The sequence below is a fragment of the Penaeus monodon genome, chromosome 14 (assembly GCF_015228065.2).
Source record: "Penaeus monodon isolate SGIC_2016 chromosome 14, NSTDA_Pmon_1, whole genome shotgun sequence".
Lineage (NCBI taxonomy): Eukaryota > Metazoa > Arthropoda > Malacostraca > Decapoda > Penaeidae > Penaeus > Penaeus monodon.
The window spans coordinates 32,548,291-32,567,100 of NC_051399.1; the positions used below are offsets into that span (position 1 = coordinate 32,548,291).

The window sequence follows — 18,810 nt, forward strand, 5'->3', positions numbered from 1 at the left end:
GAGGAGGAGGAGGAGGAGGAGGAGGAGGAGGAGGAGGAGGAGGAGGAGGTAGAAGACGAGGATGAGGATAAGGATGAGGATGAAGATGAGGATGAGAAGGAGAAGAAAAAGGAGAAAGAGAAAGAGAAGGAGAAGGAGAAGGAGAAAGAGAAGGAGAAGGAGAAGGAGAAGGAGGAGAAAGAGGAGGAGGAGAAGAATGAGAAGGAGGGGGGGGGCGGGGCAGTGATGGATAGTCGGGCATCCTGTGGCGGCCTCAAGGACGTCCAATAACCCTGTCAGGGTCTTGCCCGTGGCTTGGCGTGGCTCGCGCTACTCCATGTACCGTATTTTTCAAGTAGTATTTTGGCATGGTTTCTTTTTCGTCCCTTTCTTCTTCTTATGTCTTAATTATCGTGTACCTATTTATTTGTTTATTCATTTATTTATTTATTGTTAGTATTATTATTAATTATTATTATTATTATTATTATTAATTATTTATTATTATTATTTATTATTATTTATTATTATTTATTATTATTATTATCTTATAATTATTTTTCTTCTTTTTCTTTTTGAGGGGGTTTCTGTAAAGCAGGAGAACAATTTCATGTTTCTTTTTCTTCTTCCGAATGACAATTCCTTCTTTATAATCCCTTACTAGTTTTATCGATCTTATCACATCTTATCCTTTGGTCAATTCAACTCGATCTTGGGAAAGAGACGAGATAAGGCATTACGTCAGTCCGTTGAAAGGAAAGATCTAGAGGTCTGTGTAATTCTACATACCATATTTTTTTTATACATGTACGTACGGAGATACACACAGACACACACACGAACACACACATTCATTCACACACACATACACACTCAGAAACACACACACACACACACACACACACACACACACACACACACACACACACACACACACACACACACACACACACACACACACACACACACACATTGAAATTAAATAACTCTCTTTTCCTCCACTTCCAAGTTGACCTTACGCTAACAAAAAAAAAGAAAAGAAAAAAAAATCTGCACGGACGTAAGAAACCGGATTTGTATCTTTCATATACCGGATCTGTGTTTTAGGCCTAGGATAGTTTGGTAGAAAAAAAAGACAAAAAAAAACTTCCTTAACCCCCCCCTCCCACACCCCCGCTAGTGTTCTTGGAATAACTCTCTCTCTCTCTCTCTCTCTCTCTCTCTCTCTCTCTCTCTCTCTCTCTCTCTCTCTCTCTCTCTCTCTCTCTCTCTCTCTCTCTCTCTCTCTCTCTCTCTCTCTCTCTCTCTCTCTCTCCCCACCCTTGCCCTACCCCATTCTCAGCCAATGGGTCAGGCTCAACCCCCGCCGCCCGTGCCCTGCCTCCCTTCTTCACCAATCAGGGCACGGCTTCTCCACCAATCAGAGAGCAGTTCCCTCAGACCCCACCCACACGTACGCACGGAGGGAACTCAAGATCAGGGTCGTACGTGCTGGCCCCTTACAAGGCCGATTCTTTGGTGCATTTAGATTTTCATTATTTATTTTTTCTCATATTTTATTATTATTACACTTTTTTTTTTTTTTGGGGGGGGGTATGTTCGACACAAGTTCTCCATCTCTAATTGATTTTTTCCCGGAATTCTTGAATTCATATAATATTATAATTATATATATATATTATATATATATATATATTATATATATATATATAATATATATATATATATTGACTATTATATATATATATATATTTATTCACCGTACTGAAATCTGAAATCAGTTTTCTTCCTTTTCACACTTGTAGACGCCACAGTGCTTGTAGAGCTAGAAGATATATGGTGTATATCTATTATAATATATGATAGATATTTTAGATAATATATATATATGGTATATATATATATATATATATATATATATATATATATAACCCTTCTTATTTTTCTTTCTTGTTCTTCATTTCGATTGCACTCTTTTATTCAATAATGTCACAAATACGAGAGGTCTTATTTAACTTCTCGGAATGTGGAGTTTTACTGAAAACGTATTTATTGATGGAAAAGAAAACCCGAGTTTCTTTTCTTTATAATCAATATAAAGTAATTTTCCCCACATTGCATGACCTGCGGCATCGCTTTTAATCAAGTAGCTGGTTTACTCAACTCCTTAGTCTCTCCTTCTACGGCAGTTTATCGACATAAGCTTCTCTCCCGGTCGCAAACCATGCACCAAGTAGATTCTTCATTTGAACGAAAGAGGGGAAAATATCGTGCATTCGATCGTTCAAGGCTTAGAGAACGCCTTGTTATTTATATGATTTATAACAAGACCTGTAACCATATTTCATCCCTATGACCGCTATTTTTTATCAGTCATATGCTAATCATGACATACCTGTGATAAACGTTGTGATATTAAAGCAAATGTTCCGATAAACCGGAGGCCACAATATCTCGACTCTGATTGGTCGGCCTGTGTTTCCTCGCCGCTGATTGGTCCGAATGTGGGAAGTTTCCGTGACGTGTGAGCGCAGACAGAGAGTCTGTCTGATTCACTCTGTCACAGGCACTCCTTACTTATTTTCTGGCATCAGGACGTGACATTAATCTAAATGTTTGCTTTATGACTCAGAACCAGGGACAATTATAAGTATCTAATAACTTAGATTTTTCGCCCCACGATATTGCAGCAGTAAGAAGCTGGATATTGAGATAGGCACCGAGAAGCCGACAGTGCGCGCGCGATTCCTGGCTCAGCATGCTGCGGAGGTGCCACTTCGATGATTTATTAACCAAGTTGTACATTCATGCCACCAGACTGCTTCTTACCGACTTTTTATTATTGATACCAAGGACAATGATGACAACATTACCAGATATGAGTGATTAAGGAGATAGAGATAGAGAATGAGATAGAGGGACACATTTTTTTTTCTCCTAAGTCGATACACACGAGTTTGAGGTGCCGGCTGATGACTGTACCACGTGGCGCTAACCATGCCATGCTTGGCTCCCTGAAAGACAGAGCGGCTGGCAGGGAGAAATTTCCCAAACCAGGTAGAACTGCAGGCTCGGGATGCAAGAAAGACAATTTGCAACGAGACTTTTATGAATTTCTCTCTCTCTTTAACCCCTTTCACCCCCTCCACCTCCCCCCCTTCGCCCCGCTCTTCCCCTCCGACATTTCCGCGTAATGTTAGCGGCGACCTTCCCTCCTCCCCGCCCCCTCACCTCCCCGCCACCTCTGGGAGTCGAGCGGGGTTTTCCTCTTCCCCTCTCCCGCCCTCTTCCCCTCTCACGCCCTCTTCTCCAGGCCCGCCCTCACTTTCAGCCGGCGTGCAAAACCCGTTTGCGAATTTGCATATTAGATTCTATATAAACCAGCTCGGTGATAACCCCTATACCGAACACGATTTTTTTCCCCCTCACTCTTTCTTAACAGCGACGGTGTATGCCCGATCCTCATATCTAGCTGATGCCACATCCTCTCAAACGCGAAAAAGCTGACGAGGCGAATTAACATTGTCGCTAGGGAACCGCCTCACTCCGCCTTGACGCTGCGATCACGTCATGTCATGGACGCTGATGGACTGGCATAGGGGCTGGAGGAAGGACTCAATCATCTGCGAAGCTCTCCTCATCATCAGCCATCTGCGCCGGGTCTTCGTGGCTCGGTGGGGGGGGGGGCAGATGGAGATATACGTATATATAGGGTAACGTGTGTGTGTGTGTGTGTGTGTGTGTGTGTGTGTGTGTGTGTGTGTGTGTGTGTGTGTGTGTGTGTGTGTGTGTGTGTGTGTGTGTGTGTGTGTGTGTGTTGTGTGTTTCTTTTGTCTCTCTCTCTCTCTCTCTCTCTCTCTCTCTCTCTCTCTCTCTCTCTCTCTCTCTCTCTCTCTCTCTCTCTCTCTCTCTCTCTCCTCCCTCCCTGCCTCCCTCTCTCCCCCTCCCTCCCTCCCTCTCTCCATCTCTTCCTCCCTCTCTCTCTCTCCTCTCTCATACCCATTCTTCCTTTCTCTCTCTCCTCGCCTCTCATTCCTACCACACTGGAGTTGCCCAGTAACTATCCCTTCCTGTACCTACCTGTCTCCTGTCGACACATAGCGGCCTAATCCTGTAGGAATGTTCTTGTGTGTGTTGGATCCGATTAGCTAACAATGGATAGGACTAGCGAGAGTGGGAACGAGGAGGAAGGCAAAAGAGGAGAGAGGAAAAAAGGATGATAAGGAGAGAAAAGGGGAGAAGAAAAATGGGTGATAGTGAGAGGAGAAAAGGAGAGAAGAGATTAATGAGAGACGAGGGGAGTAGGGATTGGTAAAGAGAAAACGGAAGAATAGAGAATGATATAGAGAATTAGAGCTAAATAGAAAAAAATGAGATAGATATACACAGGGAAAGAAAAAGAGAAAAAGAAAATCCAAAGCGAAGATGGAGAGATGGAATAATCTCGAAACGGAAACGAATGAGAAAGAGAGGAGAAGCGAATGGAATGTTTGTGACTCAAAAGAAAACATATAAATGCTTCCGAATTACGAACGAGGTCTCTCTCTCTCTCTCTCTCTCTCTCTCTCTCTCTCTCTCTCTCTCTCTCTCTCTCTCTCTCTCTCTCTTTTTATTAACTTCTGTTTCCCACCAGTCTTCTTACTCCCCTGGCAGCCAGGCAGTAACAATGAGACAAACAAATGGAAAATCGATAAATGGTCTTGCCACACACTAGGTTTAAAACCCACTGGTTGGCATAAACACGCATACGTGCAGACTGTATGTAATCACATACACTCTCACGCACGCATGCAAGCGCGCACACACACACGCAAGCGCGCACACACACACACACACACACACACACACACACACACACACACACACACACACACACACACACACACACACACACGCACACATACACACATACACACTCACACACACATTTTACATCACACACACATTCACAAGCACGCAGGCGCTCACGCTCACGCCCTCCAGATGCAAGCCGCCCATCTACTTTTAGCTCGTCCACGTCATCAGTGAGGGGCTTCTTTTTATCTTAGTCCCCCCCACCCTTTCCCCTCTCTTGCTACTCACACCCTTCCTCGTTTATTTAAGAACCCATTTACCATTAACTCAAAAGCTCAATTTGGTTCAAGTTGTTATCTTCAAGCCTTCGTTTGTATGATGTTAAAGCTCTAAGTTGTTGCAAAAAGGGAGGGTGTGGAGAAAGGGAGGCAGGGGAGAGGAGAATGGGGGAAAAAGGGAAGGTGAGGGTCAAATGGTGCAACTGCAATGGGTGACGACGCCATCCTGCTCGTGTATGGGGCGCCAAGACTAATCAATACCCCCCTCCAGCCGTTGGTCTTGCCTGGTCATGGTTACCTCCTCGTAGGTTAGCGAGGTCGGTGGCTGTTAAGCCTGTATCATTCATGCTTTCTGTCTGCTTTCCGGTCCAATGGCCTCGTAATTAATTTTCTATTTGTGTCTTTCTCGTCTTATGGGTGTCCCTTCTGTAGATATTTAAAAATTCGTTGAGACCTTGTCCCCGCCTATTTTTCATTATAATATTCCCTTTTCTTCTTTTATATATTCATCTCTTTGATAATCTTTGATGCAAATCAGTTACGAAATCTGTCAAAAAAAACAATAACGCTCTTCTCCCGTTTCCCCTTTCTCGCACTCTTGAAGTTAACGAATGGGGAGCACGCTGTCTAATCGATTATCGAACCCGTATTACCCTTGGCCCACATGCTAGCTAGAAGTATGGCTGCCCATCAACGGCACGCAACAGCCCAGACGAAAGAAAAAGTGGCATAGCGATTCATTCTACAAAAGTAATGGGACACTAAAGAGATTGTTGCACTGCCAAACTGTTGCTCAGTTGCGCCGCCTTTCCGTGACCGTGAACATGCAAAACCAGTGCATATCTGTCTTGCAAATTATTGCTGAACTGATATACACACATAAGCAAAGAAACACGATACCAATAACCTATCGTCTATCAGAGTGAATTTTACTGCTGTATGCTTAACGACTTGTAAAGAATGACCATTTACAGTTTTAGCAGTTGACAATCAAACCGGTTCACAGATGGTGTGTACTCATCAGCTGGCAGGAAAGATGGCCAGTCACCGTGCCAAGAGGAACGTAGGCTCATCAGACCTGACCGTGACCTATATTTTCTTATGGAGACCTACTTCTCGTTTATCCTCTTAAATAAGTTGTCGAGACTATAGATTGTCACTGAGGAAAACCACGAGAGAAAAAGTCAATCGTGGATGATATCAAGGAGATTTTTATTTGAAATTAGTTTATTGTTCGTTCGTTCTTCTTCTTCTTCTTTTTCTTCTTCTCATTATTATTATTATTATTATTATTACTATTATTATTATTATTATTATTATTAATTTTCATTTTTACAAAAATATTGTCACTTTAAATACATATACTAACATGTTTTCTTCCTCGTGCAGGTGCCTTCCTCATTCCTTATATGGTTTGTGCGCTTATTGGCGGAATGCCCATGTTTTTCCTGGAGGTGGGCATTGGGCAGTTCATGAGTGAAGGAGGAATATCGGTATGGAAGATGTCGCCGCTTTTCCAAGGTACGTGTGAACTGGCTTTTCCTGGTAAATGAATAATCTCCCTATGTATAATTTCACGACTGTTCTATTCTTCCGATTCTTCCTTTTTCATCTTTCATCTTGTTTACTTGTGAATGTATTTATTGATTTGCTTTTTTTTTTTTGTTACAGGTATCGGTTACGCTGCAATCGTGGTATGTAACTGGCTCAACGTTTATTATATCGTGATTATATCCTGGGCGTTCTATTACTTCATCTACTCCTTCCAAGCTGAACTACCGTGGGCCTCTTGTGGAAACTGGTGAGAAAACGTTCCTTGGTCATCTTTATCTGTTTATATTGTCTCCTACATTTATTATCCTTTATTACAATTCACCGCGAGATACATTACTAAGAGAAAGTGATCGAAAGTAAATCAACGAAACTGTCTTTCCAGTCCTAAGCTCTACCGCTTATAATTTTGCTTGTATGTAGACGCATTGCATGCGGAGTCTTCCCACCTGTAACTTTTTTCAGTTTTGATTCTGGTCCTTGCACACTTTTAAAAATAAAAGTCATATTATAAAGCGACTCCTTTCTCTAACCAGGTGGAACACTGACTGTTGCGTGTCTGCTGGTAACCACACCGTCATCGAAGAGATCAAGGCCCTGAACAAGACGCCAAGGGATTCAGTAGTCGAGTTTTGGGAGTAAGTGTCTCGTTGCGGCTTGAGTTGGGTGGCTCATTAATGATTATATGTTCTGGGAAATTATTAATTATTTCAAGAACTTGGAATATTACGCGGTAGAAATGTTATTTTTAAGCATTTGTTTTGTGTTTAGTTTGTTTGTTATCGATCTAATATGTGTTTTTAATTTGTAGTTTAGAATATTTGGGATCTCTCTCTCTCTCTCTCTCTCTCTCTCTCTCTCTCTCTCTCTCTCTCTCTCTCTCTCTCTCTCTCTCTCTCTCTCTCTCTCTCTCTCTGTCATGTCTGTCTCTTTCTCAGACTATCAAGGAAAAAAACATTTAAAAATAACTTATATATATAGATATCGACAAGTAAAACCACAAACTAATACAGAGAATGCAACAGAGAAAAAAAAACTGACCGTATTTGCCTGTTGCAGCCGCCGCGTCCTCCAGATCACCGACGGCGTGGACGAAATGGGCAGCATGGTCTGGCCTCTCTTCGGAACGCTCCTCTTCGCCTGGGTCCTCACCTATTTCGCCATCTGGAAGGGAGTGAAAGTTACGGGCAAGATCATGTATTTCACAGGTAGGTTACAAATCGAATGCTCCGGTGGTAACCCGAATAAATAACATAATCACATCCGTCACAGCCAATTTTTTTCTCTCTCCTCCCTGATTGCTATACTTGGCATATTTGAAATAGCTGCCATTTAACGGAAACAGACATGACTACCCCCCCCTCGGGACAAAGAGCGAGCTGGGACGTTCTGTATTAACGAGCATTCTGTTCCAGAGGTGATTTGATATGATGATGATGCAGGACTAACAAGACCTCTTTACAGCCACTTTCCCGTATGTGATGCTAACGGCACTTCTAGTTCGCGGAGCAACGCTGCCAGGTGCTTCTGAGGGTATCCGATTCTACCTCGAGCCTAAATGGGAGAAAGTCCTCGAATATCAGGTAATAATCAGTGTTTTCAGGACCAAAGGCAGGGCATTCGGTCGCGGCAGTGGGGCGGTCTCGTCTGCAGTGTTACACCAACGGTAAACAAGAAAAACAGGTAAAACTTATGGTTAATGGATCGATTACCAGTCTCCTCCCCAACACCTCTTTCTGTCAGATGTTTCGTTACTCATTTATATTCTCAAATTTATTGTATGTGATGTTTGTGTATAGTATTTTAGATTATTGGCTGGGACATCGTTGCAAAACGCTCAGCTACAGACCAGACCCAGTCCTTCTGATATTGCCACGAACTATGATGGGGGAAAGTGGCTGTGTCTTTTAAGATTGCTTGTTGATTCAGGTCTTCCTATTAGCCCTGGTCGACGGGGGGAGAATGAGAAGAAAGTTGTCCGGCATGACGATATTTGTGTCTCAGATCTGTCAGTATATATGTTTATATATACACATATTTATTATACTGTCGTGCTGCTGACTGGAAAAAGAGCGGTTCCTGAGCTTGAAGTTCATATTCCTGGCTATGCACTGACATTTCCGGGCACAAGTCTGCTATATTGTAGAGCAGTTCACGAGCACATGTCTCTCTTGGAACTAATGAGAGACTTTGGCACCTAGTCCTTATCTGCGACCTGACGTGTCTCTAAAAATGGATGAAAACTGTTTACTTCCACAAGAGAAATGACTCTGGTGACGTAGAAATCAGAACAGCAGCGTGACCTGCTCTCGAGAGATAAAGCAGGGAGATGCTTGAAGCTTGTCAGTCCAAAATGAAGCACAGACACGTTGCTAGACATACTGTTGTAAGTACTAATAATGAATATATAGTCTTACAATCAGGTTAACTTAAATGCAGTCAATAATTCTTCCTCAGGAAGAGTATTTGCTTCAGTAAGTTGTCTGTCTCGACTAATATTGTTTAACATATAGAATAAAGTCTGTACTTCTATTTGTTCTACAAGCTTTAGCATCTTCCTCCCTCTCACATCAATGTGGGCCACAAAAGTAAAGTCCCTCGCAGTTAAACGTCTGCAGTGGAACACTTTTTGAGAATTTTTGATGAAAAGAAGTTTTATTTTATTTTATTTTTTGTTGACCATTATTTGTTTTTGTTTTTTTATTATATTTTTATAAGTGCCCTCAGTTTTATTATGAAGAAAACTGGACACAGTCAAAGATGGTAACAGTTGAGGACTAGTTGTCAAAAAAAAAAAAAAAAAAAAAAAATGTGGAGTTCCTCTACATCACCGTGACTGCTCTAATGATAGACCAACCCCGGCCAAGTATGAAGCCCTACATTGTTTACCATCTTGGTCTTTTGTATAGAAACTCAAAATGGGACATTGAAATATGTCATACTTGAAACACTGGTCATATGGCATGTGGATGATGTGCTCCACAGGTCGCTAAGCCAGGTTACAGGTCGGTCATCAGTCTCCTCTTCCTCTCACAGGTGTGGAACGACGCGGGTACCCAGGTCTTCTACTCGTACGCGGTGGCTCTTGGTGGCATGATCGCTCTGGGGTCCTACAACAAGTTCAACAACAACTTCATCAAGCAGTGCACCTTCCTCTGTCTGTGTAACTCTATGACTTCGCTCTTTGCTGGATTTGGCATCTTCAGCGTTCTTGGCTTTATGAGTTACCAGCTCGAGCTCCCCATGGAAGAAGTAGCCGAGGCAGGTCAGTAATACTCTCATGGTTGTTAACATATTGGTCAGTTACCATTTATAGTTTCTATAGTAAAAATGTTATGAATCTATTTTTTTAACAATCTTTGCAAAGACGAAAGACTATTGCATCAATAGAGACAAAGAGAAATGGCTATTGCATTGACATAGACAAAAACAAACAATGAAAAAAAAAATAAATACTAAAATATATGTAGGCAAAGCTAAAAATTAAAATCCCATTCCAGGACCTGGATTGGCCTTCATTGCTTACCCTAAAGCAATGGCCTCCATGCCTTTGGCTCCCCTCTGGTCTGCCCTCTTCTTCTGCATGATTCTCATGGTCGGATTGGACTCGCAGTTTGTGCAGGTGGGTGTCTTTATTTCCACACTTCAAGTATGTTCAAATGAACCTGCATATTTATAAAGGATCAAATGAACTTAATCCAAAAGATTTTAGGAAGTCTGCTCAATAACCAAAACCAAGATAGGATGCTGAGCGAAACTTACACAACAGCTGCACAAGGTTATCTGCAAGTAAGAGGCAAACACATAAGTATGAATGAAAATAAGCAAAATTGCCTCCTACCCGCAGGTCGAATCTGTTGTGACTGCCATTGTTGACTTGTTCCCCGACTACCTTCGTGTTGGCCGCCGACGTGAAGCTCTTGTGTTCGGTGTGTGCAGCTTTGATTTCCTTCTTGGCTGCACTATGGTTATGCAGGTAAGAATCTTGTTTATTATTTCTTCAGTAGGATCCATGATGACTTGTTAATGTGATGTGAAATTTTACTACAGATTATTATGAATTCGACTTAACCACTGGTATATTTTGTACTTATGCAGTTATTCTTTTTTTTTCTATCAGGGCGGCATGTATGTGTTCCAAATCTTCGACACCTTCTCAGCCAGTGGTATCATTCTCCTGACCATCTGTTTTTGTGAGAGCATGGTCATCGCTTGGGTTTATGGTGCCAAGAGATTCTACGACAACATGGCAATGATGCTTGGCTATACCGTTAATCCCCTTCTTATGATCTGCTGGAAATTCCTCACTCCAATTCTCACTCTTGTAAGTTAATATTTGTTTTTATAAGTTCTTTTTACTTTTCAGTCTGTATTGAACATTTTTATTTTCTGGCAGTGACTTAGAAATGCTCTAAATAATCTCATATTTCTCTTTTAAGGCCATGGTGATCTTTGCCATCGTGTTCCATACGCCTCTGACATACAACAAGACTTATGTGTACCCTGCCTGGGCTCAAGGATGTGGCTGGATCCTCTGCTTCTGTTCTCTCATCTGGATCCCTGGTTACCTCATCTACAAATTCTTCCAGTACCCAGGAACCTTCAGGGAGGTGAGTGTGGAAGATATCATACATTAGCAGTCTTATATCAATGCGCTCTTCTTTCACATCTAAAGTGAATTCAGATCTGTTAACTAGATTGCGCTTCCTTTCAAAAAATGCATATTTGTGCAAGATGGAAGTAACCCTTTTCACCCATTGCAGAAATGGATTGCGTCAACCCGCCCGATTCTCAAGGCACACCACCTGAGGGCCGAAGACTGGGAGGACAATCCTCACATCGAGTACAAAAAGACAATGACAATGGATCCCCTCACCGAGAACGCATAAATCGTCCCTATTCCAAAGGAGTCAGTCGAAAGGGGTGAAGTTGGTATTCCTGTGTCTGACGGCAGCATCCTGTGGTAAATCCAGATTGTATTTTGGGGTTAGGATGAACGGTCAACGGGACACGTTTGTTGATGGAATGAATTGGAGACTTCGCAACAAGTACAGAGATTTTTTAACATCAAGAAAGAATGTGGACTGAAAATGCCATTGATTCTTGATTTTAGTCAAGAGCAGCCATATGACTAAAGGCGTTTCTGAATGGCAGTTCATGGCAGATAATTCTGCTGTTTAGACTTATACGCATACAATAGATGTTGTGTAATGGAGACAGTATGCTGTACTCCAAGACCCATGTTTATATAACGACTTCGGCATTCGAGGAACGTTTTTTGCTCACTGCAGTGTTATGACATAGTGTCTAATACATTAATAGAAGAGGAACAAGCAGAAATCTATATAATATATGCGTAAATCGCATCTTGTAGGTAATGCAAAATATCTGTCAAAAAAAATCCTGCAATCTTTATTTTTTTCTTGGTTGGTTTCGTAGTGTCAGAATTAAGTTATATTTGGGTCTTGCCTACAAGAATGCTTTGTTCATACAGAAAAAAAACACAGTTAGTGTTTGAAACCGTTGTTGCGTGCAGCATTTCACCCTTGCCGCCTCAATTATAGTTCGGAATGTTAGAAAAATAAGTAAATACAAATAGATATTTGATTTAAAATTCAGCACCAAGATTAGAAGATAGTCTTTCAAGATCAAACCAACGAGGCTGAAATACTAGAAGAAAGAAAACAAAGAAGATGGATAGGAAGAATAAAAGACACGAAAAAAAAACTCAAAAACTCGAGTAACAGTTACATTGATGACATACCTTTTAAATTTTGAATAGGGTCTCCACTGCTTGAATAAGCCTACAGTTAAGAACTCATGGTAGGCTAAAAGCGGCTAACGTTGTCGTTTTTTCTTTGCCTTCATGGATCTGTTGTAATCATCATTGTTTATCTACGCATATTCTCATCGTCAGGACTCATCGATTCATCCTCTTGTTGTCTATTTTCGTAGATGTCATTGTGAATCATTATAACAGGCATACATAATAACATACCATTAGTATAGGCATAGGTGTAAGTAGTGAATAGGATAAATCTGTGATGCTCGACGCCTGCTTCAAGTACAGGCTGGAAGAATGTAAGGAGGGAAATTTTTATCACAATATTAGTTATAGTTTGAAGAAATTATTTACTGTCTTGCGGTGTCTGTAGATCTATTCAATGAAAAATCATCAAGGAAAATATCTCATATTAGTATCGGTTTAGCATTTAAGAAAAGTGACCTAGAAATTGTCGACATTCTAGTTTTTAATAGGACATTGAATTCATTTCTCGACGCACTAAAACTTGTGACGTAGCGAAATTAGAATTGAGCTGAAAAGGACACGAAATTTTATGTTCTCTAGATTTAACATTAGTGAGATCTTAGACAAAAAAAAAAATTTACGACTTACAAACTCGGCCACCGAAGACAAATTCTTTTCATTACTTTTATCATTATTTTATTTTCACATTTTATTCTGTAAAAAGTGAAGGCATAAGCATAAACCAGTTTTTACTGCCTTTGTTTTCATGTACAAATCTATACGTGTATATGTAAGTAGATAACTACTAATGACTTGCTTTATAGGAAAATAATGAATTTGATTATACTCCTTTTGTATTTAAAAATGATAAAAAAAATCCCGATTCCTTTGGTTTTTGGGATTCGAGAATCTTTGTTGATCTTGTAAAAGGAATCATTCATTTTCTCATCGACGCAGCCACAGCACCACAGGGTCTACGAGCTCATTTTGAACCTCCTGACGGGCAGTTGGGTGCGTTCAACAAGGGCTAAGGTTTTTTTTAGCATTCCATTGTCTCGCTTCAGCCATTCACATCCAGTAGATATTTTTGTTTTCTGTTTTCTTTTTTTTTTTCTTTTTTAATGCCGTCATTTTCAGAGCCATGTACATTCACTTTATGTATTTCTTTCATATCCATGTTGATTGTTCAGCTCATGCACAACACATTTCATCGGGGAGAAACCATGTTATCGATTTGCTATTGTCTTCCATTTCTTTGCGAAAATGGAGTTTAGTTTTCCTTTTTTTCTTCTTGATTTAAGGATAATTTTTATATATCTCTCAGTCTGAATGAGATAGTTGCTATTTTTCTCTTTCTTTGGTCTCTCTCCATTGTTTTTAGTATTTACCAAATTCTTGCCAAGATATGAGGGCATTCAAAAATTGTACTGAGGTCAGCAAGCGAATAATTAGCTGTTGTATTACTGTTAAAACACCGTTGTTAATTTGCTCATGGAGACTGCGAAGACTTGCTGTAGCCGAGATCACAAATCTAGGGGCCGAAAACCCGTCTTTCGTTTGAGGTGATCAGCAAGTCTCTCTAAAAATAGCAACCTCATCTGCCTGTTCTTGGCATAAGTTCTGTGAACTATATTTAGTATTAGAGCCTAGAACCAATTACTTTATTTATAATTGGATTATATATATATACCTAAACAAACGTATTGCCAGATGAACTGGCGCTGCTCAATGCTGAAATAGGTAAGTTGGGGGTAATAGCGCTCATTCTTTGAGGAAATTTTGAGTCAAGAGAAACAGTCAGTTAACTACAATTAAACAGAATTTGCGTTAAACAAAACCCCCAACTTAATCTAAATTATTTTATTGTGTTTTGTTAATCGAGTGGCTGCACCAGTAACCAGTGGAACTTGCCATAAAGCAATGAAATGTGAAATTAAGCATTTGGAAAACAACCTACCGAGGCCAGTGTCATTATTTAGTTTTATTTTAAATTGTGGTAGAAATCCACTCATCTCACTGATCAGGATGTTTACGGTTTGTACTTTACAATAGATTTATCCGGCATTATATATATATATATATATATATATATATATATATATATATATATATATATATATATATATAAGAATTACTCATGGGCAAAATAACAATCTTCGCGGAAAAGTTCAGTCATGTAAAATAGCTCTCTGTTTTACCTATTGGGGATTTGAAGGTTGGAGTTTAACATGAGTGGTTCATACAGTGCATTATGTATATGTATGTGCTTGTGTGTGTATATATATATACACACATACAATACATAATTACATGCACTTTCCGGCAGGATAAACAGTGTAAATGAAAAAAAAAACATATATGCAGTTCATGGCAGATAGTTCGATCTGGCTTGGACAAAGATCAAATGTTCAATAGTTTATTTTTCGTTTTATGAAACTTCGAATTTTCCATCTTTCGCTGGAAATTTTCTATGTATTACTTTAACTCTAATCCCACTTTTTATAACGATTCACTATTGTATCTTGTCAGTATTACCATAAAACAAAACGGAACAAAATGAAACACCTCCATTGACTTTCAAAGAAAATATATATATTCTTGTATCCTCTTACCTGTCAAATATATTCAACTGCAAATGGCATACTTGTTTCATGAGATGGAATTGGGAACAATGATACATTAGCATTTTAGTAGTAATTTGAGAGAGTAAAACAACATACAAGCATACACTCACAGGAGTTTGAGATTAAATGAGCAGGGAGGAAACCTTTTACAGTCAATAATAGAATTCTTTCTTGATTCTCGTGTTGGATTATAACAATAAGATAAAATAGTAAAAAAAATATATATATATAAATATAAAAGTTTGTCTCACAAGACTATTCAAAGTTGGTTACAGGAAAGTGGTCTGTTCTTGAGCTGTAAAACTATATTTTCTTACTGTAAAACGTAAACATGGTCTGTGCTGTTTAAATAAAGTTTGAAATTAGAACTCGTTGTGTATTATTTACTCATTCATAATTCTTATTCATGAATTACTACTGCACTTAATAACAAACAAACAATAAGCATATCAAACATTTTAATTAACATAATCTAACAAAAAACACATGGGAAATGTTGAACATGATAACGCAAAATGAAACGATCTAAACATCATATCGTTATTAATATATATATATATATATATATATATATATATATATATATATATATATATATATATATATATATATATTTTTTTTTTTTCTTTTTTTTTTTTTTAACACCAATAACGTATAACACGTTCGATTTTATCAGCTGGAATCACATCACCACCCAAACCTCTTTTTGTTTCATTGTTTAAACTTTATTTAGCGGTTTCTTGTACCAGCATTGCAGTTACATCTGTACCTCTTCTAAGCAGAAAAATGTATCAAAAATATAAACGGTGATAATGATTGTGTGATTTAAGATATGCAATCAAGGGTTTAAAATTATGCCTTCATAAGGAGCGTGTAATATCGAAACCTTCATTGCGTATCTTGTAGTGTGATTTTAAAAAATTTCTATTCATATCAACCAAACATTTGACTGACGCTTTCATTTGCTTAAACAACTAATGAATATGAATGCGTCGTCCTTCATGTTATACGCCATTTCAATATTCGGGCAAAGGATATTGCAAGAGCCTGAAGTGGACTATCTTGATAACTTACAAAATTCAGTTAATCTTAACTATTGTAAAGTTTACTGTATTAAACAACAGGAATACTCGTAAATATTTGTGAACTGGTAAAATGTGTTTGGTGCTCTTTTATTGACCATTAAACCACCCCAACCAAAATCCGTTTCTGTTTATCCTTCTTTAGTAAAAAAAAAAATACCAGTCTATCTGTCTATATATATAAATATAAAGGATAAGTAAATACATATGCTATTAAAAATATTGTCCTTTTCCTCAACCTCTGCTGGATGTAAACACATCCAGCAGACCAGAAACACCTCCAAACAGCACAATCCAGCACTACATTTCTGACCAACCCATTCTTACTTCATTCTGATTTTCTTAAAATATATCTTCCTGTTTTGACGCATATTCCTTGGACAACCTTGGCCATTAAAACGTGTCAAGGTAGATAATACTGTGCTCCCATTAGGAAAGGTCCCATGTCAGAGAGGGTAACTTGTGACTTTGAATAATATACATCCTTAAAAGTTGTGCCAAGTGTAACTAAGGTGCACTTCCAAGCTCCTTATATTAAAGACGGACTAAGGTTACAAATATGTAATAGCTTTATGACTCTGTCAATTAGATACAACGAGGACTATCCTCCTTATCAATAAAATCCCTAGCTTAGAAAAGAGAGAGAGAGAGAGAGAAAAAAAAAAAACATCAACATGTATTGATCAAGGATTTAGTGTTGTGCTGTTGAGTGCAGTAACAAGATGACATCCCGGCAAAATGTCGACTTGTTATCATGATGATATACTCGACTGCCTGAAGTCCGTGCTGCGATATAAGTTCTAAGCATCGATGTTTGTAAATTTCTAAATCAGCAATCTAGACAACCTACTGAGAATTAGTACTTGTAACATCAGGCTACGCGCTGCAGGTCGTAAGTATAAGTTCGTGCCAGAATCACACGTCGCCGAACTGCTTGAGCATATGTAACGTAAAAAGAAATCATGATGACTGGGTGTAAATCTTAATCTATTTCTAATATATAACACATACTCTAATATGTAACACATACACTTCTGGTTCCAGCTGCGTCGGTCTTGCGCATCACGCTCTCGGACTCCGACTTCCCTCATGTCCTCGCGGTAGCAGTCATACATCCTCCGTCTTGGTATCATGCTGTGACCAGGGCCGCTCAAACATGAGTCCACCGTAAAAAGAAAGAATAGCTTCCAGACCATACATGATTGCAGGTCTTACAATAGTTCTATGAATCCCGCTCTTCACTTTTGCACTAACTCTTCGGTCACAAAGAACCCCTGTAATCTTTTTCCAGCTGTTCCAGCCTGCCTGTATTCTCTTCGACACTTCTGCTTCTGATCCACCATCTTCTTGTACTGTTAAACCTAAGTATTTAAATTCCACTGCTCGTTGTACCCTTTCACCTCCTAAGCTGATGCTTCCAACTCTCTGCGTCCCATTGCATTGAGGTACTCCGTCTTCGTTCTGCTTACTTTCATACCGTGCCTCTCTAGGGCTCGAGTCCATTGCTCTAGTTTCTCTTTGCATGTCTCTCTGTCATTGGTGCATATGACCACATCATCAGCATACATTATATCCCATGGTGATGGCCTTCGTACTTCCTCTGTCGTACAATCCATGAACTGCAAATAATAATGGACTGAGTGCCGAACCCTGATGTACCCCTACTTTTATCTCAAATTTCTCGCTTTTCCCTGACTGGTATCTAACTTCTGCTGTCGTATTACGGTACTTATCCTGTACTAATCTTACGTAGCTCTCTGGGACTCCTTTTAGTCTTAAGCAATTCCACACTTCTTCTCTAGAGACTCTATCGTAGGCTTTTTCTAAGTCAATAAACACACAGTGGAGCTCCTGCTGTCATTCCCTTACTTTTCCATCAGCAACCGTAGTGCGTAAATGGCATTTTTCGAAAATGAATATATATATATATATATATATATATTATATATATATATATATACATTTTCGAAAATGCCATTTACGCACTACGGTTGCTGATGAAAAGAAGGGAATGACAGCAGGACTCCACTGTGTGTTTATTATTAGAAAAAGCCTACATAGATCTCTAGAGAAAATGTGGAATTGCTTAAGACTAAAGGAGTCCCGGAGCTAGTAAATTAGTAACAGATATCTACGATACGACAGCAGAATTAGAACAGTCAGGGAAAAGGCGAGAAATTGGAATAAAGAGGGTACCAGGGTTCGGCACTCAGCCATTATTATTGCAGTTCATGGATTGATACAGAGAAGACGAAGGCCATCACCAGGTATAATGTATGCTGATGAGTGGTCATATGCACCATGAGAGAACATAGAAAGAATGAGCAATGGACCGAGCCTAGAAGGCGCGTATGAAAGTAGCAAACGAAGACGGAGTACCTCATACGGCATGGGACGCAGAGATTGAAGCATCAGCTTAGGAGGTGAAAGGGTACAACGGCAGTGGAATTTAAATACTTAGGTTTAACAGTACAAGAAGATGGTGGATCAGAGCAGAAGTGTCGAAGAGAATACAGGCAGGCTGGAACAGCTGGAAAAAGATTACAGGGGTTCTTTGTGACCGAAGAGTTTGTGCAAAAGTGAAAGCGGGATTCATAGAACTATTGTAAGACCTGCAATCATGTATGTCTGGAACATTCTTTCTTTTACGGTGGACTCATGTTTGAGCGGCCCGGTCACAGCTGATACCAAGACGGAGGATGTATGACGTACCGGCGAGGACATGGGGGTGAAAACCCCGGAGGCCAAAGGAG

General features: G+C 39.6%; 1 protein-coding gene across 1 annotated transcript in view; it reads left to right on the forward strand.

Moving 5' to 3' along the window:
* LOC119581058 (sodium- and chloride-dependent GABA transporter 2-like) overlaps positions 1 to 15,343 on the forward strand; it is a 20,781-nt gene extending 5,438 nt beyond the window's left edge. The window contains exons 2-12 of the mRNA XM_037929357.1: positions 6,441 to 6,572; positions 6,723 to 6,852; positions 7,139 to 7,240; positions 7,662 to 7,810; positions 8,067 to 8,185; positions 9,639 to 9,867; positions 10,103 to 10,224; positions 10,450 to 10,578; positions 10,723 to 10,926; positions 11,042 to 11,212; positions 11,366 to 15,343. Of these exons, the coding sequence (XP_037785285.1) occupies positions 6,441 to 6,572; positions 6,723 to 6,852; positions 7,139 to 7,240; positions 7,662 to 7,810; positions 8,067 to 8,185; positions 9,639 to 9,867; positions 10,103 to 10,224; positions 10,450 to 10,578; positions 10,723 to 10,926; positions 11,042 to 11,212; positions 11,366 to 11,491 (1,613 nt within the window). The 3' untranslated portion in view covers positions 11,492 to 15,343. The remainder of the gene's footprint in view (positions 1 to 6,440; positions 6,573 to 6,722; positions 6,853 to 7,138; positions 7,241 to 7,661; positions 7,811 to 8,066; positions 8,186 to 9,638; positions 9,868 to 10,102; positions 10,225 to 10,449; positions 10,579 to 10,722; positions 10,927 to 11,041; positions 11,213 to 11,365) is intronic.
* The last annotated feature ends 3,467 nt before the right edge of the window (positions 15,344 to 18,810 follow it).